This window comes from Citrus sinensis, chromosome 4 (assembly GCF_022201045.2).
Source record: "Citrus sinensis cultivar Valencia sweet orange chromosome 4, DVS_A1.0, whole genome shotgun sequence".
NCBI classification, from domain to species: Eukaryota; Viridiplantae; Streptophyta; class Magnoliopsida; order Sapindales; family Rutaceae; genus Citrus; species Citrus sinensis.
In genome coordinates, this window is record NC_068559.1 from 28654870 (window position 1) to 28678100 (window position 23231).

General features: G+C 34.7%; 4 protein-coding genes and 1 non-coding gene across 13 annotated transcripts; 2 read left to right on the plus strand and 3 right to left on the minus strand.

Moving 5' to 3' along the window:
- The first annotated feature begins 4678 nt into the window (after positions 1–4678).
- Positions 4679–7644, plus strand: LOC102627177 (serine carboxypeptidase-like 45). Its single transcript, XM_006482942.4, has 10 exons — positions 4679–5053; positions 5143–5244; positions 5371–5466; positions 5856–5948; positions 6043–6122; positions 6242–6523; positions 6631–6758; positions 6944–7036; positions 7139–7256; positions 7345–7644. The coding sequence occupies exons 1-10, from the start codon at positions 4801–4803 to the stop codon at positions 7492–7494; spliced, it is 1395 nt and encodes a 464-aa protein (XP_006483005.1). The 5' UTR covers positions 4679–4800; the 3' UTR covers positions 7495–7644.
- Positions 7645–7762: 118 nt separating this feature from the next.
- On the minus strand, positions 7763–11991 carry LOC102625744 (protein NEOXANTHIN-DEFICIENT 1). 9 transcript variants are annotated; one of them, XM_052440148.1, is made up of 12 exons: positions 11516–11991; positions 11310–11396; positions 10938–11023; positions 10756–10839; positions 10609–10672; positions 10455–10501; positions 9825–9879; positions 9421–9459; positions 9051–9219; positions 8493–8556; positions 8339–8395; positions 7763–8079 (listed from the first exon to the last, which is right to left on the minus strand). In XM_052440148.1, the coding sequence occupies exons 3-12, from the start codon at positions 11000–11002 to the stop codon at positions 7821–7823; spliced, it is 903 nt and encodes a 300-aa protein (XP_052296108.1). In that variant the 5' UTR covers positions 11003–11023; positions 11310–11396; positions 11516–11991; the 3' UTR covers positions 7763–7820. The 9 variants fall into 9 exon arrangements, with proteins under 9 accessions (XP_052296108.1, XP_024957226.1, XP_024957227.1 ...); XM_025101458.2 differs by having other exon boundaries at positions 11512–11991; XM_025101459.2 differs by having other exon boundaries at positions 10938–11005; positions 11516–11987.
- A 1878-nt stretch (positions 11992–13869) lies between these two features.
- Positions 13870–13942, minus strand: TRNAR-ACG (transfer RNA arginine (anticodon ACG)). The gene has a single exon. It is a non-coding gene; the product is annotated as a tRNA-Arg (tRNA).
- A 3733-nt stretch (positions 13943–17675) lies between these two features.
- On the plus strand, positions 17676–19546 carry LOC102625184 (annexin-like protein RJ4). Its single transcript, XM_006482933.4, has 6 exons — positions 17676–17839; positions 17962–18107; positions 18223–18441; positions 18569–18781; positions 18876–18971; positions 19063–19546. The coding sequence occupies exons 1-6, from the start codon at positions 17767–17769 to the stop codon at positions 19264–19266; spliced, it is 951 nt and encodes a 316-aa protein (XP_006482996.1). The 5' UTR covers positions 17676–17766; the 3' UTR covers positions 19267–19546.
- A 124-nt stretch (positions 19547–19670) lies between these two features.
- Positions 19671–21667, minus strand: LOC102625467 (annexin D4). The gene is made up of 6 exons (XM_006482934.4): positions 21501–21667; positions 21044–21213; positions 20712–20930; positions 20398–20622; positions 20183–20254; positions 19671–20090 (listed from the first exon to the last, which is right to left on the minus strand). Exons 1-6 carry the CDS (start codon positions 21535–21537, stop codon positions 19881–19883), a joined length of 933 nt encoding a protein of 310 aa, XP_006482997.1. The 5' UTR covers positions 21538–21667; the 3' UTR covers positions 19671–19880.
- Between the last annotated feature and the right edge of the window lie 1564 nt (positions 21668–23231).

Below are 23231 nucleotides of genomic sequence, written 5' to 3' on the forward strand. Positions count from 1 at the left end.
TATTGCGTTAATTTGCCAGGGCTCTTCTACAAATTGCAAATTACCATCGAGGAGAAAACTATGGTGCAACGGTGGTACCATGCCACCATTGCACTCAGCCGTTGGATCCCAATAAATTAATTCATCTAAGTGGATCCAACGACTAGATACAATAATGGCATGGTACCACCGTTGCACCGTAGCCGGACCCTACAATCGAAGACGCCTGTTTGAAATTCTTTGATCAAATTATCATTCTGTGGGGCTTTTCCTTTCTCTCTCTCTCTCTCTCTCTCTCTCTCTCTCTCTCTCTGTAGGCCTAGGCCCTAGCTAGCACTAGCAGCTGTAAAATGCAAATAAGACACCCTCTCTTGTACAGGAAAAGGGCCACACAGGCTTAGCCATAACGACTTTAGATGAAATGGAAAAAAAATGGATAATTATTCCTGGAACTTAGATTTTGTCATTTCTCTAATGGAACGTTGTAAAATGGCCGTTGAATGACCGGAATCTCCAGATAAACTTTCTAATGAGGTCCCTGACCCTCTCTATATTTCTACATCAAGTCTCTTTCACCCTGTCTTGCCTAGACTATGCCACTTAGCACGCGCTGCCTGGCACTGCAGGTTTTCTTTATCTCTTGTGTTATTGTATTGCCTCTTTCTTCGCTAAATTATTTTCATGCAGAGGAAATTAATGAATTTTCGGAATTTTGAGGGTGATGGGCATGTGCTTTCTTTAATATAATAGTTGCAGTGTACATTCTTTTTTGGTGGTGAAAAGCTCCGCATGGGGAAAGAAGAGAAAGACACTAAAAATTCGAAAAGGTGATTTTGACCTAATCCTCCCTTATCTTACAGTTTTTCACTTTCTGTTTAAGTCACATGGACCCTACCTTACAAAGTGTTAAACCCAAATTCCAAATACCCACCTGTCTGTCTGTTTCCACCTCATTGTTATTTATATTTCAAAAGCAAATCATATTCATACATACTTGGGTTTTTTCTCTTTTTGTTTTTCCTTTAGTAATTATTGCTTTGAAATGATTGCATTCAATTATGTTTGTAAGTGCACCTTTTAGCAAAATAAATTTTGACATTTGTTGTTTCTTCATCTTCTTCTTCCAGTTGTGAAAGTTTGTATGGAAGTTAGTCGAAATGATGGGCCACAAAAAAGCCAAATAGAAGATGGCTGTGAATGGATGGTACTGTGGGGAATTCAAATATGAGTATGTTTTTTCAATAGGGTTTTGCTTTTTGTCTCTAGAAACTGTTATTCTTGCTAAGTGAAAAACCGTTTCACAGTAGCATGCCATGCTTATTCTCATGATCATCATATGTTCTCCAACATGCTCAAGTGCTAATCATCACCCTCTTGACCCCATCATCACATGTGAGAGAGAGAGAGAGAGAGAGAGAGAGAGCTTCCTTCTTGTCTAGCTAGCTAGCTAGTTCGAAGCTTATCTTTGACACTTTTTTAACCCCATTTCATTTCACATTCATTTATCTAAGCATCATGCTTTCCTTTACCTTAGAAACCAGAATAGCTATGCTAGATATTGTGCAATGGTCAGTTAAAGCACTAACCATGTATAGGGGTTAAAAATAGGAATCAGGAAAGAAAAGGTGGGTATTTTGTATTTATAAAGTTAGATAGCTTTTTGCTTGTGTACATTAAAAATAGCCATCATAAGTGCTTTCTGTAGAAAAATAATAAAAGCCTAGACTCTAGAGAAAGATACAAAAGGTGAAGCTTTGCTTCCATCTCAAGCCTTCAGAAAGCTTACAATACAATACAATGAGCTTCATCTTCATTTTCATTGCTTTGCACATTTTCCAAGCGCATTGTCCAACTTGGCCTACCATATCCATTACCCAATTACCCTTGCTCTCATTTCCCTCTTTTTATTTAAAGTTATCTTAATGCTACATAAATTTTTTAGTAGTGCTCTTTCCCCCCCCCCCCCCCCCCCCCCAATGCTATTAAGTAATAACATTTTTGTGGAATTATCAATGATGAATTTATTTTTCTTGTTTTATTTGGCATGTTTTGAATTTCAATGAAAGATTGAGACATTACCTAGCTGTGACGCAAACAGAACAATGAATAAGGGATCATATTTTGTCGTTCATGGCCTGCCCCATAAAAACAATGGAAAAATGCCAATCTCACAAGCTGGGTGCTGGTGGTGCTAGTGACACACACACAGAAATATATATTCAAATAGACAAATGGATTTGGATCCCAATCCTCCTTTCTTCTGAAAATATTCTCTGAACCAAATGGGCAGAGAATATTCCCAATCCCAATCCTCGAGGAATTGCTTTGTCTTTGAAGGAAAGATGGAAGATCCTCTGTTTTCAGCTACAAGAGCAGAAGCCGTTGTGGAGTCATATAGGAGGATAAAATCTGGTAAAAATATTGCTTTGGCGGGGCAGCAGCAAAATGGGCAGCAAGTTTGGAAGCCCCCTCCACCTGGCTTGTTCAAAGTAAATGTGGATGCGGCTACAAATTTATCTAAACAAAGGGGAGGGATTGGAGCTGTGGTCAGAGATTCCAGAGGAGATTGTGTAGCTGCAGCAGCTCAGAGAACTACTCTTAAAGGCAATGTTGCAGACATGGAGGCTGAAGCTGTGCTGCTAGGCATCCAAGTAGCGAGGAAAGCAAATTGTGCCCATTTTGTTATTGAATCAGACTCTAAAGAAGTTGTGGAGCTTGTTCTGAAAAGGAAGAGCAGCTTAGCTGAAATATCATGGAACATAGAAGAAATTCAGGAATGTTAAAAAGGGCAGAACACGACATCTATTCTTTTTGTACCGAGAAGGTGCAATGTCATGGCTCATAACTTGGCAAAGGTAGCTTTAGATCGTGTAAACCCTGTCCTTTGGATAGGAAACTGTCCAGTTCCCGCTGTGGATGTTATTCTCCAATTTTAATCAATGGAAAGGCCTACTTTCTAAAAAAAAAAAAAAAAAGAACCATCAACTATCTAAACGTCGTAATTCAAAAACCCATCTAAGATGTCAAAAATAAATAAAAATTCCAAGAAGTACAATCATAGAAGAAAAATACATAAAATAAAAGAATACAAGAAAAAGCAGAGGATTTGAATGGGTCATGGACTTGCATTAGCTGTAGTGCTATCACTATCAAAAAATAACCCACATGCCACTGTGTGGAATCCACCATTTCTTTTCATATCTTTCTTTTTATTTTTATTGTTTCAAGTTTTTTATTCAATTCATATCCCCATACATTTATGCTTCTCTAGACCTTCACGTCATTGATTTCTGAACTCACGTCTACTTCACGTCATTGATCTTTGTTGCATACGTAAATTTGTGCTAAGATTAAATTTAATTTATGGCAACTGGGTATGTGAAGAAACAACTGTTTGAGAAGTTGAAGTTGAGAAAAATAATAGAGAGAGACAGAGAGAAACTGTTTGTGAAAATGCCTTTCTTACTCAGCTGGGGAACAACGCCCAGCTTTCTAGACAAACAGGCCCCATGGCCACCGTCACACCAGTGAGCAAAGGCATTGGTCTTATTGGCTGGCTTGAGCAGAATGCGCAAAGAAAGGCTCTTTCATTCTTTACATTTTATACAGTTAAAAGGTTATACTAAATCAAAGGACTCGTGGCATGGACAGGTCAAACAAGGCAATCGCAGCAAAAGATTCTAATTGAGTGAATATCTACTGGAATTTTACAAGAAAAAGTTCTGTCTCCTCACACTATAATACTGTTTACTGGATGAGGACACACTACAAAAAGGTCAAATATCATTATTAGTTACTGTATTTGAAAGCAAAATGGAACACCCAAATCCAAAACATTAATATATCCTTTAAAAAAAACTTAATATATATATGGGTCCAGTTGTAATTATGGTATGGTACCGTGTTCAGTCATTATATTCTGCTAATGCAACTGTATAACTGTAGATTTAACTAGTTGCAACATAATTTTGATATACATATATATATATATATATATATAGAGCGAGGAAAACAGCAGAAAATTTCATTAAATGGGAAAAATGAAAAACAAAGATTTGGATTTTGTACTTGATTATATGATTTCTGGACTTAATCAAACTGGTGCGTATTCTTTCTGGGAAATCCAAAAAGTGTAATTTGTCATAAGCCGTGATTCTCCCAAAATCTTTTCTGAAAACAGAAACTTTTTTATTTTTTAAATTTCTCGAAAATTTTCTTTAGAGATATAATATAGTTACCCTTGTTGTCATTTCACCATTTTTATTTTTATTTTTAATTTTCTTGTTGAGAAGATTTCTGTAAAGTACCTTTCCATGGAGAGCACAACAGCAGGTTACTTTGTGGAAGACTACTGAGTATATTTTCGCTAGCTTCTTAATTCTAACACGAGAGAAAACAAAAACTAGAACAGTAGTTCTGTAACTTCCTGATCTAATTCAGGATCAGAATTAATAAAAGCACATTCTCTCTTTTCATTTTCAGGCAACAGGTACCCACCATTTGTACCCACCATTTGCTGACTGACCCAAGTCAGCACTTTATAACAACAAAAACAAAAACCAAAAAAAAAAAAAGCGGAAAAATGAAAGCAATCAAAACACCTCTGTTTCAGCTCAAAACTTAACTCTCTCAAGTTTAACTTTTGACCCTTAAAAAAAAAAAATAAACTTTTTTTTAAATCATAATAATCATAGAATATTAGAATTAACACTACTCTTACTCTCACTATATAATGCTTCCCAACCGGGCAACATCGTATCTTAGCTGCTTCTCTCTTTATAAAGTCTCTCTCTAGGTTCTTTACTGTCTAGTGTAAAAACTATGGCTTCTTTGCCGTTGAAACTAGTGGCATTTGCTGGAATTTTGATTCATATATGCTTACGCATACAAGTAGAGGCTTATGCTTCTCTCCTGGACAGAATAACTGCGTTGCCGGGTCAACCCCAAGTCGGGTTTCAGCAATATTCGGGTTATGTGACCGTTGATGAGAAGAAACAGAGAGCTTTGTTTTACTACTTTGCTGAAGCAGAAACAGATCCTGCTTCTAAGCCTCTTGTTCTCTGGCTCAATGGGGGTAAATCCATAGGAAAATTTACATTTTGTTTTCATAAATAGATTTTTATTTACATGGGTTTTCGTTTCTTTCTGTGATAATTTATGCAGGTCCTGGTTGCTCTTCTTTAGGAGTTGGAGCGTTTTCTGAAAATGGGCCATTTAGGCCTAATGGACAGGTGCTGGTGAGGAATGAATATAGCTGGAACAGAGGTATTATAAATTCCATACTTTTTAATCTCGTTATGATGGGTTAAAATTTTCAATTTTGATCATGTTGTCTCTTTAGGATTCAAAACAACAAGAAATGCTGATTTTTTATTGCTCATTGTTCTGCAGAAGCCAATATGTTGTTTTTGGAGACACCAATTGGAGTTGGATTCTCTTATTCAAAAGATGCCTCTTCTTATCAAGGTGTAGGTGACAAGATAACAGGTATTTCTCTTCAATTTTATTGGAAAGAGAAACTTTTTTTTTTCCAAATTTACTTATGCAAGAGTTGCTGGAGAAGAAACAAAATCTGTATGCTGAATATTCAAGTCCAATTCTTTTCTTTTCCTTTCCGTTTCTTTTTTATTTTTTGGGTTACCCTTTCCTCTTTTGAAAATCCTTTTGAGTTCCTTTCCTGTTTTTTTTTTCTTAGATAAATTCTTGCTGGAATATTTCATCATGGTGTGCACTATGCATTATGTTTACTTTACAGTTTTGCAATGTCCAATGCTTACTGTTCTTGTCTTGTCGTTTTCCTCCTGAATTGACAGAAGTTTTACTTTACAGACTAAATTGCACCTTCTGAAACATCTTATTTGTCTATGTTACTATAGCAAGAGACAATCTGGTGTTCTTGAAAAATTGGTTTCTTAAATTCCCTCAATACAGAAACAGAAGTTTGTTCATTACAGGAGAGAGCTATGCTGGTAAATTTTGCTGCTCAAAAATAATTTCATCTCTCTTAATATAAATTGATTCTATAAAGATATGGACTTATTTGTTGTTGCCATCCATAACTAGGCCACTATATACCTCAACTGGCTGATCTTATGCTTGAGTTCAACAAGAAGGAGGAGTTGTTTAATTTGAAAGGAATTGCTGTGAGTAAAGAGATAAAAGGATTTTACTCTTTTACCTTTGATGGTGAATCTGGTCGTTTAACTGTTGTAATATGCTCCTTTTGATCTAAATAACATTTTTGTTACCCATTTGATTGCAGCTGGGCAACCCAGTTTTAGAATTTGCTACAGATTTCAATTCAAGGGCTGAATTCTTCTGGTCTCATGGACTGATTTCCGATGCAACGTACACAATGTTCACTTCCTTCTGCAACTACTCTCGATACGTAAGCGAGTATTACAGAGGCTCTGTCTCTCCTATTTGTTCAAGAGTGATGAGCCTAGTGAGTAGAGAAACCAGTAGATTTGTTGACAAATACGATGTTACTCTTGATGTTTGTATATCATCTGTGCTCTCACAGTCCAAAGTCCTTACACCCAAGGTGACAACTTTATTAATCAATCGTTTGTGAGTTGTCTTTGGCTTCTTGCTTTATCTTTAATGCGCTCAATTTCTAATTTGGCTTTCTCTTTCATCTTTTGTTGGCAGCAAGTTGGTGAAACAACAGTAGATGTCTGTGTGGAAGATGAAACCGTTAATTATCTAAACAGGAAAGATGTGCAAAAGGCTCTCCACGCACGTCTTGTAGGAGTCCGCAGCTGGGCGGTTTGCAGCAAGTAATTCTCTTCTGCATATACCGGTCTTATGCTAATACTAAAGACAAATTAGTTCTTCTGCTAATGTAAAACACAAATCAGTATCCTATTTTATAGGCACCCAAAAAAAAAAAAGATTTTCTGGAGATGGTTATATCTTTTGATTGCATTATTTAATTATTTTCTTTTTACCATACTAACTACAGTATCCTAGATTATGAACTACTTGACCTGGAGATACCAACAATCACTGTTGTCGGAAAACTTGTCAAGGCAGGAATCCCAGTGATGGTGTACAGGTAAATGTCTCTAACCTTGAAGCTTCCGCTTCATTTTCAGTTTACATGGGATATTTTTATCATTGAAAATTGAAATGATACATATTGGTTATTGAATGACAGTGGAGATCAAGATTCTGTTATTCCATTGACTGGAAGTCGAAAATTAGTAAATGGGTTGGCAAAGGAATTGAAATTGGGAACCACCGTGCCTTACAGAGTGTGGTTTGAAGGGCAGCAGGTAATGAATCTTTTGAAGATTGTCAATTTTTTTTTAAATTAAAAAAAAATGCTAGTGTGACAAAATCAGTATTGCTTTTAATCTCTAGGTTGGTGGATGGACCCAAGTTTATGGTAATATCTTATCCTTTGCCACCATTAGAGGAGCATCTCATGAAGCCCCATTCTCTCAGCCTGAGAGATCACTTGTGCTGTTCAAGGCATTCTTGGACAGTCGGCCTCTGCCGGAAGCATTCTGATTTTCTGTTCTGTTCTGTTCTGTTCTGTAAAATGGAAGTTTGATTACAATTTTTTTGTTTGTTTGTTCATCCAGTTTGTCCATTGTCCATGCTACGATGTGGCAAAAATTTGTAAAAAAATCAGGGAAAGAAAAAAAGTGTTCTCAAGTTCTTTTGTGAGTTTTAAACGTTTAGTAAATGGCGTAACAACAGTAGAGAATTTTCAATCAACAGAGGTTATGACGAAGGTGTTTTATTAATTTATTGAAGAACATTATGACGAAGGTAAAAAGGAAAAAAAAAAAGGAAATAATTCTATTAAACAAGAGCCATAAGTACATGATTGATCATGAAAATTTTAAAGGGCTTTCAGAGCAATCGGAAACGACAATGGGAGCTTCAACTCGCATTTTTAAACAATTGAACTCCAAAGCTATTATGGGTTTTGACAACATTACTGATATGCTCAGGTTACGACCATTTTCTATCCATTCTTCACTTTCAGAGTTTACGCTTTGGCAATTATGGTGCTCTAAAGCTTGTTCCGTGTTACCTTTTGGTGCAATAGACGGCCCTAAAACTTTTGCTGGCTCCACTGCTCTCACCCTGCACACGTCATTGATTCAAGAATCATAATTCAATACATTGCATCCAGCACACAAAGGCATCATTCTAGCAAATTTTGTCTGAGTTCAATCCCAAACTATTAATAACACTGAAAAAGGCCTAAGTAAGGATTTCACTCAACTATTTTTTGTTTATAAAAAATTATGTTAAAAGGAGAAAAAAAAAAAGAAAGAAAGAAAGAAAAGGGTTCATATGAAATATTAATGAGCAGAGGAAGCAAATATTGGTACATTAATACCTGCACTCGATATGGCAAGAATACTTTAAAATGTTTGGTATTTGCTCTGTATGGCCGCTGCACATTCAGAAGACAGAAATTATTATCCCTGTCAGAAACTGGATTTGTTTTTCCTTCTTCTTTTTTAATTTAAACAGACTTATTAAGAATATACCTAAAACTTGGGAGTGACAGTTTAATTGCTGGTCCCCTCCACTTGTCAAATTTTAATGTAGGCACTGTCCTCAAGATAACCGAGCATAAGACCAAAAAGATATGCAGTTCCATCAATTAGTAAGAATGATATTTGATCATAATCTCCAGGCATAGAGAATTAGAGATAAATGAGGAAAACTAATCTTGGAATGTTGGTCAAATTTCCAATTTTCTTTTTTTTTCTTCCTTTTTGGTTTTTGGATACTCTGATCAAATTTACCAAACTCTGCTCGCAAGTAATTCTTGCAGAGAAAAATACAAGTAATTTTACATGGTCCACTACAATGTTCTAGTTGGGAGAGGCCAAATAGGCCTGAGAGGCACTAAGCTGATAAAGAAGGCGGTGTTATTAAAACAGAGCTTTGTTTAAGATTTAACAATTTAAGGACTGGCAAACGTTCCTATCTAAGTAGTATTCGTTTTCACTTTCAGGAGAAAATGTGAAGTCATACTTAAAAATGACTAATCTCGATAACACATAGTGGCAAAAGGTACCAAAATTTGAAAATCAACTCACCATGTGTTGCAATTTGAATATTGCATATATCTGTAGCAGAAGGACCTTCCATTTCACTCACTTGTACATCCATGGAATTCTTTGGAGAACATAGAGTAGCACCCAAACCCATCATGCTCAGAAAACCATTGAATTTACCCTTTGGTTGCCCTTGAACTGCAGTAATTCTCTATTTCAATCATCAAAGAAAATGTTAAAATGTGAATCTTTTGAAAAGAAAAAATTTCTAATTGCTTTGCTTTCAGTTTATTGTAGAGTGAAAGTCCAATTTTAATCTACCTTAACATGCTAATTTAATCTACCAGTGTGTACAAATATGAAAGTTGAAGCATCATAACAGCCAGAGTGAAGAATGTAGATGAAGGATTACCTTTGAAAACCTGGCAACTTGACTTGGAAGCCCTACATGCTGCAATAGAAAACACAAATCCATGAACTAGACTGAAGGAGATATGATGGCTACTCTTCGAAAATGCAATTTTCTTCATTGGTAATTTGTCATTGCATTCTTGCTGACATTCCAGGATCAAATAATGGGTTTTTCTAGATAGAACATAGAATAGTTTTGGGTGGAATTACAAGGAATAAAGAATGGAAAATAACTATTACAAATGATCAGAATATGCCCAATCTACTTTCTACCCCTTTTCAGGTACTTCATCAGCCAGCGTCTTCAAAAACTCTATAAAGCAGTGAGATATTGTGGTGAAAATAGTTTAAACTTTCATATGTACAGAAATTCAAATTATCAGAATATGCATTGCCACCTCCCACCTTTCTTCCATGATCACAAGCCTGATCACTGTTCACCAGCACCCTAGCAGCCCATCTGTTGCAAAAGAAATGAAGTTCTATTCACTTCGGTGGTGAAATTAATATGTTGAATGCTTAGTTGCAGATCCCAAAAACCTCAAACCAACTACGACCCAATGCATTCATTAAAGTAATGATAGTGGATAAAACAAATAGAGGTTGAGACTACAAGATGTTTGAGGCCCGCCAAAAGAAACCCAGATTCTTTCAGGTGGGTTACAAAAAAATTGCCTCTATTGTAACTATTGCTCCCAGAAGGCATGAATCTGACTCATCCACTCTGTCAGATAACAGCTTGACCAATTTTTGAAGCCATATATAGAAACTAGTTGGCAAAGTAACAAACAGGATTATGTATTATAAAAGAATGATTCCTTTAATGGCATAATGTAATATGGATATTCCAGTTTAGCAATTTGAATGGGCTAAATCATAAGCTCCAATCGAATACTGCACTTGCATGAACCTGAATTGTGCCAGGCTTGCCAACAATTTAAGCCAAGTTTTTTTTGCTAGGAAAAATATGATGTATTTCTCTCAACACATAGTCATAACAGTTATAAACAAGAAAAGATAGGACAAGCAACTTACGCACAAGATGTTGGGGGATTCCACACAATTCCTGCAATAACAACAAGCTGGGCAAAATATATACAGGGACAATTAACTCCTGTATAAGTCAATGTGATCTGTGAAGCTAATTCAAAAACTTTCTAAAGCAACCATTCAAATAAATATGTGCAACCTCATCAAAGACCCCAGCAGGACTGTCTTCATAGCTAGCAAGAAAAAAACCACCAAGTGTGTATCTGCAATTTACAAAATCAGATTAAATAGTAGACAAATGAAAATGATTGAGCTCAAACTACTTGAAAGTAAGTCACAGGAGTACCCAAAAGCTTCGACTAATTTGAACTCCTTTGGAATGAATGCTCGAGCAGTTTGTGCTTTCACGAGATGGAGTTGGTACAGTGCCCTGAAGTTTAAGAGAACAAATGCACCAAAATCACTGTTGGTTAAATATGGATAACAACTATTAATAATCAAAGTGGGAATATTCTTTTTTCCCCTTGCCTGCCTTTAAATATCCAAGGAGGCTTGCCATAGCCAGATGTACATTTTGGTCCTTCAATCTCCATGGTCTGCAGTAGGTTTAAGGACTAATTTATTGTTAATGAGCAATTCTGCAAACGGAAAACAGATCAAGACCTTTGTTGCTCTGAATTCTCCTGTACTAACCAACCACTAAATCTTTAGAATAATGCCAAAAAGATCCGCTGACAGAAAATTCGGTGGCTTGCATCAAACTAGAGACCTGGGTTCCATAACATTTCTTCTCATATTTGTCACTTATAACAACCGAATTAACAAGCCGTAATCTAGCTAGCTGGTATTGCTTTTACATTCAAATTTACTTTCTAAAAGCAGCAGAAGAAGAAATTTTACCTCGTGTTATGACGTACACAAGCAAAGGCGTGTTGCTTAGAAGCTGAATAAAAGAGAGCTGTTCAGCTCACGAGGATTGGAAGTTTGCTGCAGGCAGGAGTATAATTATAATGAGATGGCGAGAGATACCCAGTAGATAAAATAGTGAAAGTAACATCAGAGTGAGTGAGAGTCGATGAATTTTTAAGGAGAGCAACCGAACCGACATAGAGAAGGAGAGAGATGGGATTGGGAAGCATAGACAAGAGCAGTGGATCGAAGTGGATAAAAAACTTTATCCATATTTCCTCCATCCAGTGCTTTTTTGGCGCCAACTGAAACATAACAATACCATTCGTTACACTCACAGCTTAATAATACCACTTTTGTTTTCGAAGCTCAATTTCTCTCCTCTCTTTTGTTGTTTGTTTATTATACTAGATTTTTATTCTGTGATCCGATAACAGATTTCTGAGTGTTACCCAGCCGCATATTTAAATTCAACTTGATTGCTGTGATCTGAATATCTTCCAATTCTTTATTCCAACTTGATTTCATCATCATCTTCACATTATATACTCTGTTTTTTTTTTTTTTTAATATATATATTTTTGAATCAAATTATAAGTTATTTGCCAATTTCTAGCTACTCTTTTTTTTTTTTCTCTTTTCTTAACAAATAAATCTCAAGCTATCATCACTGACACTGAATGTCTTTTATTCAGCAGCATAAATATATTATCACTGTGGTTTCATGTTCATGCGTCAGCACCTGAAAAATATATGAATGCATTTATTTTCCACACCCAAATTACAACTGTTTTTTGCCCTCAATTTTAACAAAACTTTTACAGCCCAATTATCTCCAAATTTTGCAAAGATGAGAGGATTGTAATGCTTTTCACAAAATTGTGTCTTGTTTATATATATATATATGAGATTGTACTTCCAAGCCAAACCTATCATTTCTTTCTTCCGTCCGTAGTAGCGCAAGCCCTCTCTTTCACGAAATTGGCACAAGGCACGTGTCTCTAAGCAATTCGATTTTGATAATTAGGCTATGTTTTTTTTAAAAAAAAAATTGAAATATTTATTGTATATAATTTAATGATAATGATGAACTGATTGTATTAGATGTTATTTTAAATTTCGATATTCACCATTTAATTTTTATAAGATTGGTGGTTTCAAATTTACGTTAAATTTTTTTAAAAAATGAAAATAATCACATCCACATTATTATGGTTTTTTTTTTTTTTCCCCAAAGGTATCGTAGGTTTAGGTTTATTATATAAGTCAATTTGGCAATAAAAGATGAAAACGAAGTTCCCAAAAGATAACAGTCGACACGCTGGCATGAACCCCACTGAAAAAGCAGAAAAAAAATATTATGACCCACAGGCAATCTATTATTAGATTCTCAGCTTTAGCTGATATGCAGCAACGTGTCAAGCTTACAAAAGCTTCTGTTTGAGGTACTTTTTGTACTTTAGCCTTGTAACTTGTAAGTGCTCCAATCAGACACAATTCAGTCAATTGTGTCATGCCAGTAATGGTTTCGTTTGAGACTGAGCCAGAAAATTTTCTGGTGCAAAGCCCTGTTGCAAGATCACGCGCGCGCAATCGGAAAACTCCGGTGGCTAGGACACCAGCCAGCCAATCCAAACCCCACTTGCATAATAACCTCACTTTCAATCTTCAAATTCTGTGTAGTTAGTTAGCCCAAGTATGCAGGGCTAGTCAAAAAGAGGAACAATAATGACATATTACCTTTCAAGTTCTTTTTTTTTTTTTCTTTTGGATAACGATCACCAGTAATCCTTGCAATTATTCAACCCAGATCCCAACTAAGCTTAATAATTTGGGTTGGGTTACTAGTTAAATTGAGATGGGTCTGAGTTTTATTATATAAGCCATTTAAATATGCAAACAAACAAATCCACCCAAATTCACATTAGAATCCGATATTTTGCGGCTATCGTTCTTGCACCCACCGACGATGATATCTTGAAGGCACTATTCATCAATCATCACAAAAGAAAATAGATCTAATTACGAGAAAAATGGAAAAAAAAGTTTTAGTTATTATTATTATTTGTTTTTTTGGTTTCCTATTTTAGTACTTACGGCACCAAAAACTCTTCAAAATAAGATTTCACTTCTCACTTGAAAAATAACATCAACAAAAGAGATTTTAAAGGAATTTTGGAACAAGATTCTCCTTCTCTTTCTTTAATATCGAAAAGTGATTTATGTCTCTTATTATTTTCTATATCATTATTATTGACGAAAAAGAAATACTATAACTATATTATTAAAAAAAATAAAGTTAGTTAAATTTGGGGAGAAGAATTTGATTAATTTACTGAAAACAACAAGAAAAGTATTATGAGCAACAAAATTAAAAATTTAGCATATTCTTACAACAAATGAAATCAAGTCAAGTTGACAGATTTTTTAACACAGTTTTAGTTATTAGTTTTTATTTACTAAGGAATACATTTAATATTGATTTTTACAGTTATTTCTTTTTTGGCAATAACAACTATTAAAAAAAAAAAAATTTAAGGAAAGAATTGTGCGACTCCACTGGGGATCGAACCCAGAATCTCTGGTTCCGTAGACCAGCGCCTTATCCATTGGGCCATGGAGTCTTCGATGTTAAACTTTTAAATCCATAATATTAATTATAAATATGTTTATCATTTTTTGAGGAAAGTACTAGTTTATACATATATGATAGTTGGTGGTGTATCAACAGCTTCTTACAAATATTTTTAATTTTACACTTATTAATGTTATTAGATTTGAGATGAATTAATAGATGAGATTTATTAAATTAAATATTCAAAGATTTTGTATATTTTCCTTCTATGTGTGGATTCAACCTAAATCTTTCTTTCTTCCTTTACTCATGCTCACTTTCTCTCTCTCTTCTCTTCTCCTTTTTTTTAATCTCTCCCTTTCAGTTTGATTATTTTTTCTCAACCATAAAAATTTCTTTACCCGTTCGAAATTCATCTCACAACTATTCGTGAATAGGAATGGCAATGGAGCAGATATGGGTTGGATCTACTCTGCTCCATATCCAAATCCATAATAAAAATTAAGATCCGTATCTACTCCAGATCTGTCATGAATCCATATTTTTCGCTCCATTTTCAGATCCAAAAAAGAAATAAATATCTATATCTGCTCCAAATCCGAACAAAATTAAAATCCAAATCTATTCTAGATATGTCATGAATTCTAAAATTCAGTAATAAAAAAGTAATAATTTTTTAGATTGAAAATTGAAGGCTAAAATGTATTGATAATAAATAAATTATATAAATTTTTCTCAAAAATATAATAAATATTGTAGCTTATACTTTTACACCAAAACAACAAATAAGAAAGATAATAAAATATCATTCAGAAGTAATTGCAGGAGTAAGATCAATCTAATATTTTATTGTCTCCTTCATTATTCTAATATCCACGATACATCTACCCCCATTCCTACAACATTAGATAATGACATATAAATGAAATATGATTTATATTGAGTCCTTTATTATTTTTATTATCACCATATTTGACTAAATATATGAATAACTATATTTCTTAAAAATTATTTGGCCAATATAATAAAATAAATTGTCAGGTTATATTACTTGGCTTGCAATTTAAATATTGCATGTACATGCTTTGGGGCTGGCTGACCTTTAAATTTACAAACTAACATTTAAGTTTTAAGAGTTTAAATGCATGGTAAATACTATTAATGTGCTATGAATAAAATTTATTATCATTATAATTCCACAATTGTTAAGAAACTTTTAAAATAAAATAAAATTAAAAGATGAGTGGATATGGATATGGATTTAGATATTAAGATAGATCCAGATCTGCTCAAGATCAGTCTTAGATCTGCACATCGATATCCAAATCCGATCTGATTGGATTTGGATCACGTGGATCTTGGATCAGATCCAATCCATTACCATCCCTATTCGTGAATATTTACAAAAAAATTCTGCCTTTTCACCTCTCTCCAAATTCATCACCATTTCTGTCTCACAAATCCTAAAAAAGCTTCAAAATTTTAAATTTGAGTGAGCTTCCCAACATGTTTCTTGATTTGCCCTTTATTTAAGAATAATTGTTGGTACGAACTATGTGATAGTTCGAGTTGTACAAGATTGTGAAATCTCTCGAGTAAATCATCCTATTCATCATTCTCAATTACAAGAACTTTGAATTTGTTAAAAAGATGTCGTATCACTGTGATATCATTCTTATTGCTTATTCTCAATTCCTCCGAATCGGAGGATAAATAATCAATCAAACCTAAACAAGCTAGAGTTGATGTTGACTTAAAATGTTTCACACAATATAATTATGAATTGATAATTAAAATAATAATAAATGATGAAACAAAGAAACCGTATATAGAAAAAGAGTCTTATATGATTTGTTGAATGATTTTCACAAAGAATTGCGAGTGAATTTAGAGAACGTAAAGAAATTTTTGTGACTAAAAAAAAAGAAAAAAGAAGGAAGGGATTAAAAAAAGGAGAAGAGAAGAGATAGAGAGCATGTGCAAAGCAAAGGGAGAAAAAAAAAATTAAGAGAGAGTAAGATCCGGGTGGGTTCACATCGAGAGAGAATATATAAAAAATCTTTGACTATTTAATGTTAATAAATCTGATTTATTGATTCGTCTCAAATTTAATAAATGTTAATAGATATAAAACTAAGAGCATTTTTTAGAAGAATACTGATCTGCCCCCATAATAATTTAAGGTTCACTGGAATTGTAGATATAGTGATATACATATACTTACAGTACGGGCTGAGGCCCCGAGCATAACTCAAATTTGTGAAACAAGAACAAAGAGCCCCACGAGCGTTGGAATCGGTGTTAAAATGTTAAGGACACTAACTCATACGTTGGAATAAAAACCCATTCGTTAATTATGAATATGAATATTTTGTATCATTTTTCATTTTTTCTCTTTATTTTAATTGTTTCCTCGGATAATATTTTTATGAGGTTGTTGTTTCAAAATATGAACCATTTTCTGCTAAAAAATCACGATCTCAAATCTATTGTGATTTATTATTTTCAAATGATTGGTTACCGGGTTGCAGCTTTTTGATATCTAACACCACTACTTGAATAGATGTCAAAATACCACACGAGCAACCCTTTCCACTAACCATTATGCATGGATGTTGATTTTATCAGATTTCCATGACGATTTTTCTAACAAAAAGAGAAAGATTCGATGCCCATATGTCGGTTAATTTTGGCTAAAGCATGTATTTTTAACACCTCTTGACTTTAATGGTTTAAGCAAATAAGGAGCACTTTACCTGGTGGAGAGGATGAACCAAATCGATTAATAAATGATTCAAAATCATAATTAGGAGAATGAACACGAAACCCAGCAAATTTCTGTTATTTTTTAAAGTACTTTTCCATAAAGAGATTCCAAGAAAACAATTTGTGTCCTTCTAGACATTTATTGGCCCTCATTTACAGGTATAGGCTTCTTTTTTTTCAACTGCAGAAATTACCTTACAACAATGGTATATCACTGCTATCATAAATTTTGATACATTACTACTTTTGTATTAGTAATCGAATGTTTATAGCTATGCTTTCTTCCTTTTTTTAAAAAAAAAAAAATTTATACCAGAATTATAGAGAGTTTACATGTAGTTGATAAAGGGAAATAAAGGAAGTTAATTTTTTCTTTTGAAAAAAAGATAATAACCAATTCAAAGATATTCAAGTTTCTCGAATAAATAGGGAAAAAAAAAAAACAGCTGAATAAAGGTTCGTAAGAAAATCTCATAAGGTAATGGTTTTGTTTTTCTTTTTAATTAATTATCGAAAGAAAAAGGAAAAAAGCAGCCAATATTATTTTTTTCTTAAATATAAAGAAAATGTAAAGTTAAAGGAGTAATAGTAGATATTTTAAATATTTTATCCCAAATTTTATGTCAAATGACATTAAGTGGTTAATAATTCTTTAAAAGATATTATCTTATCAACTAATTGATGAATGTCATATTATTTAGGATATTTTTTTATTTTGGGATGGGGCAGTGGCTGGCCAAGAATTCCATATATATGCTTTTACATTTGGCAACCTGCAGGCTGCAGCCGGTAAACGCCATCACCTAACACGAGTTGCATCACTTGTTACCATAAAAACAAGTTAAAGCGTTACAGGAAAATTATTTTGTGATTGGTTAGGAAATAAGGTAAGGTCTAACGGTTCACAGAATGCAGAATAGACATGAGTTGGCGCCAATTCCAATGTAGCGTACTGGTTAAGTAAATATTAAATGCAAATAAATCAAGGCTTTTAATCTGAAGACTCAAAACTCAGAAGCATTATAAATAGGCTGCTAATTGTGGGTTAATACAGCAGCTACTCGCACATTTCTCCTCAAGAATAAGCACTAGTATAAGTCTTAGCAAATGGCCACTCTTGTTGCCCCTGTCCAACACTCTCATATCGAAGATGCCAAAGCTCTCTACAAGGCCTGCAAAGGTAACTGTTAATAATTACTAATGATCGATCTTGATAATTATGATCTGTTTTATGAAAATTACGATACAAATTACTTGAGAAACGGTATTTAATTAATAATATTTGTTTTGACTTTTTGTTAGGGTGGGGGACCGATGAGAAGGCCGTGATTTCAATCCTGGGACATAGAACAGCAGCACAAAGGCAGCAAATCAGGCTCGCTTATCAGAATCTTTATCAAGAAGACCTTGTCAAGCGCCTTGAGTCTGAACTCAGCGGTGCTTTCGAGGTATCGTCAATTCACTGTCCTGTCTTTACCTTATAAAAATAAAAATACATATTTACTAGTATGTCTAGTATCCCGTCACTTTTTTTGATCATATTATATATATGAACGAACATAGAAAGCCGTGTACCGGTGGATATTGGAACCAGCGGATCGTGATGCAGTTTTAGCAAATGTGGCTATAAAGAAAGCCTGCCCTGATTATCATGTGATCATTGAAATTGCATGCGTTCATTCCCCTGAAGAGCTCTTGGCCGTGCGGCGGGCTTATCAGCTTCGCTACAAGCTGTCTCTGGAAGAAGATGTGGCTGCTCATACCACTGGTGATCTCCGCAAGGTATGTATTATCCTCTATTATATATTACGTAACCTGCCTTTGATAATATGATTTTCGTTTCCAACTTTCCCTCGTCCGATACTTTTATTTACAATCCAATTATCCTCTTTTTGCTTTTTCCTCGCAGCTTTTGGTTGCCTTGGTGAGTGTGCTTAGATACGACGGTCCTGAAATTAATGCAAGATTGGCGAAATCAGAGGCTGATATTCTCGAGGACGCTACCAAGAATAAGGCGTTTAATCATGAAGAAGTCATCAGGATTTTGACTACAAGGAGTAAGGCTCAGCTCATGGCAACTTTCAATCGCTACAGGGATGACTGTGGCACTTCCATCACCAAGGTCTCGTAAAATTGGAGTATGTTTGAGATTTCAAGTGTAAAATTTAATTTGTCCTGTGATAAAATTGAATATTTGTGGGATGATCTTTTCCCAGAGCCTGTTGCGTGAAGGCGATCAAGTTAATGAATTCCCAGCAGCACTACGCACAGCCATTCGGTGCATTAATAACTCGAACAAGTACTTTGAAAAGGTACAATTAGAGATCACCTCACGAAATTGTTCATGTATAGCAGTATATCTGATCTCAATTCACTCACATCTTCTTGTTGTATGTGCTTAAGATCATCCGCAATGCAATCAAGGGGGCTGGGACTGATGAGGATGCACTGACTCGAGTGATTGTTACCAGGGCAGAGAAGGACTTGAAGGTCATCAAGGAGGTTTATTACAAAAGGAACAGTGTGACTCTTGAGCAGGCTGTGGCCAAGGACACTTCTGGGGACTACAACGCCTTCCTTTTAACTCTGCTTGGAAAGGCAGATTAAACTTGGGAATTATGGGCATTTATTCAGCTTGTTTTATCATGAAATAATAATGGTGGTATGCTTGCTAGGACTTGGTTGGTTTGTTTCTGTCCCTGTTTCAGTTGTCGGGTTTTTCATTCTCTGTGGTGTACTTTCTTCTTGTCGTGTTGTTCAGTGTGACAGTGTCCTTGTTATCAATATGCATTTCAAGTTTTTATTACTTGAATGTGTTGATTTTTTCTGAAGGTTACTGCTGTTTTAAGGAAGAAAAAAGAAATTCACAATGGCTTTTCATATTGAATGCTGAGCCTGAAAACTACTGTGCTTATCTATAAAAGAAGAAAATTTATGGTAGCCACAATTCCTACTCTCCAACTTTCCGAGAAGCTGCTCTCCGGGAATCAGAAGAGAGAAACTTTGAAGCCAACAAATGGAAACAACTGATTTATTGAGGTTCTCATTATGGCAACACAACTCTTACATAAGGAACAATCTTTCAGGCACATTTAATGGAAACATGACATTCCGTTGAAAACAATTAAGCAAACAACAGAACAACTAAATCCATATCCGAAATTTTTTATCAAGGTGAAGAAATCTAAATTTCGATAATGTGGTGTTGTGTTTGTTACTGATCAACTTCCTCTTGCCATCAAAGTAAGCAGGAATTCCTTATAGCTCCCTTTGGCCTTAGCTTCAATTTTATCAGCCAAAGGAATTGCATAGTGGTTCCGGTAGTCGTCACTGATCGCTCTTATGTCTACATCAGCTCGGGTCACAAGTACTCGGGTCAATCCCTTTTTAGTATTCTTATCGGCACCATCTCTCATTGCTTCATCCAATACCTGAAAAGCAAACAAGAAAAAGCCAATGATCAAATAAAACAACCATAAATAAAAACACCAATTACTGAGTTGAAAAAGAAATGTAAGCTCACCCGGCTGAAATATGATTGAGGAGTAATTAAGCACTGCACTGCTGCTTGCAGTATCAAGTGGACATCAAGTTCCTAGACCAAGCATTAAACAGGTGGTTAATCAAAAGCTGTTTGCTTCAGTAAGAAAATTACTTACAATAACAAAATTAGAACCATCCAATTGCAGGATATCTGACAAGACGGAAAAATCAACCGCCAAAGGACTATTAACATACATCTTCAAAGTGCTGGCCGGCAATTTCCTTGTAGTGCTTAAATACCGACTTGAGATGAGGCTTGCTCCTTGTAGATAATATCCTTACTACCTCATCATTCTCAATAGGATTCTGCTTTTCTGCATTCTTTACTGCACTGATAAGTGCCTTGGCTTCTGATTTCGCAACATCTTCTTTGATCTTCGGTCCTTCGTACCTATATGCACTCACAAGTGCTACCAAGAGCTGGCCAAAGCACAGAGATTCTTTTTGAGGAGAAGATTATATTCTCTAATCAACAAACGAGATGCAATTAGGCTAGCAATGTAATGCACCTTTTTCTCCTTCCCATGGATGTGGGATGCAACATCTTCTTCGATTGAATGCTCAAAGAGAGAATGGTAAGCCTTCCTTGCTCCGAGCAACTCATCTGACGATCTGGTACTCGCAATCTCCACAATCACACTGTTCGAATTTGGTCCCTTTTTCAGTGCCTCCTTTATCAACCGAGCATCCCTTTCCCAAGGATGCATAGCCCACAACACAACAGCATTCTAACAACCACACAAGGCAAGGGGGACCATCAGTCCTTTAATCTTACCAATCTCATCCACAATTTCAAGACTTAAAAGCAAAGATTCAAATTCTCCATGAATGTTAGATGTACCTTAAATCGCATGAATTCATGCTTGAGAAGTTTGACATGATGATCATTCCAACGCTCAAAACGCCGTTCGTCCTCTGCGAAGAATCCACCCTCCTTCCTAAAGGCCTGCCTATGCTCAGGTTGTGAGTTTCCCAGTATTGAAATTACTGTCTTCTCGTCAACTCCATGCCCTGATTGAACATACATACATTATTTTTCAAAACCAACCATAAAATTTTATATCACAAAATTAACAAACAGCTTCAATAAGTATTTACTTCTAACCACAATGCATATAGCTGCAATTAAACATTATTCTTTCGATATAATCAAAACCTTGACATTTTACAAACATAATTTACAACAAAATTGCGCCAGAGTGGATCAGGAAAAGGATATTTGAACACAAATTAGTGAAAAATGGGAGCGTCATAAAGATTAGAATTAAAGTGAATAAAAGCAATACGAAACAAGAAACCTGACAAAGCCTTGATGAGAGCTTCGATTTCAGCCATATTGTTGCTGAATTGAATGGAGTAGTATTGCAGTGAGTGATCAAGGCTGGTTTGGTCTGGTGACCCCGTTCACTTGCAATGCCATATTTATATGAACCTGAAAGGCTGTTTTGGACATTTTACTGGAGTAATATTGCATGTGGGATGTGGCTTTAAAAGTGTGAAAACTGTTAAAGAATTGATGATTGTTAAAAGTACAATGTTAATGTAACAGTGCATATAATTAATATTTTTCAATAAAAAGCAATCTATGGATAACGCCGGAAATTAAAAAGCACATGGTGAAGAGTTATGTTACTTTTTATTTATTTGATTAAGGAGTCTTCTTTTGCAGTTAGGGATCATAGTCTTGCATATTTTTCATTTTACCACAAAATTTGGTGGAATATATCATTTTAACCCGTTATAATATTATTTCATATACATTGACCTTCCTTTACTGAAAATAACTGAACGTTATCATCTACGAGTCTTCTTTGTGATAAGAGTAATGGCATCATATCAAACTTCACGCCCACCATTGGCTATAAGTGAGAAAATTTAATTTTTGTTAAGTTTACGCAAATGTTATACGCTATACACTTAACTTACATACAGATATACGTGTGTTTGTGTAAAGCCATTATCTAATAAATGATCTTTTACTTTAATATGATAACTGATAAGTTAAAAGATAGAAAATCATAACTTTTAGTACATTATAGAACATAACATACAACTGCATTAGAGTATATGTTTTTCTTATCTTTTATCTTATTCATATCATTAATATGATTATGAATTTATGATTGGAAGCTCACTATTGACATTTATATTTTTCTATTTTTAATTTATTATCATTAGATTTGAATCCAGTAATTCAAATTGAGGTCTGATACTTTAACTGAAATGCAGGATCTCTCATTAGAACCTAAAACTCTCTCTCTCTCTCTCTCTCTCTCTCTCTCTCTCTCTCTCTCTCTCTCTCTCTCTCTCTCTCTCTATGTGTGTGTGTGTGGTTGTGTGTGAACATCTAACTTATTCATTGGCTTGACCAACTTAGTCAGACATGTAGTTTTTTTTTTTTTTCCTGTTGTTTCAGTTGTTTTCATTATATATGCAAATAGGACATTTAAACTATTATCTACATACGAGAGAAGAAAAGTAATTAATTGCCTAGTTAATGGATGGTTTCAGGTGATTGTAATTAATTGGGTTAATTTATCGTGTGCTGGATGCGACATTTTTATTTTTGTGTAACTAACATCCTTCATTTATTCTCTTAATTCATTCTTTGAGCATGGCGGGTAAATAAAAATGGATGCGTTCTTCTTCTTAAAGTAAATAATTTGCATCTTATCCGAAACCTTATGTGATGTGAGGGGGAAAGTGACAATTTTAAAGCAGGTAGGTATATTTATGTATGTAATGTCGTGATAAACGTGATGCTTATAATAATTAAACTAATTTTGATTTTTATGAGTTGTTCAATATCTGACTGCATTTAATTAGTATCAGCGATGTTTTATGATCTGGCAATTAGCAGTTGGTTCTTTTGATTCCTCTCACTCTCCGAAGGCAAAGTCACAAGTCTCCGGGAAAAAGGACAATATTAATATGAAAAAGAAAAAAAAAGGAGAAAATTCGACAGCCAAGCAAGCATGATTGATTTGAGTTGATAATCTTGGAACGTTTTATAACGAAAGATTATTTGT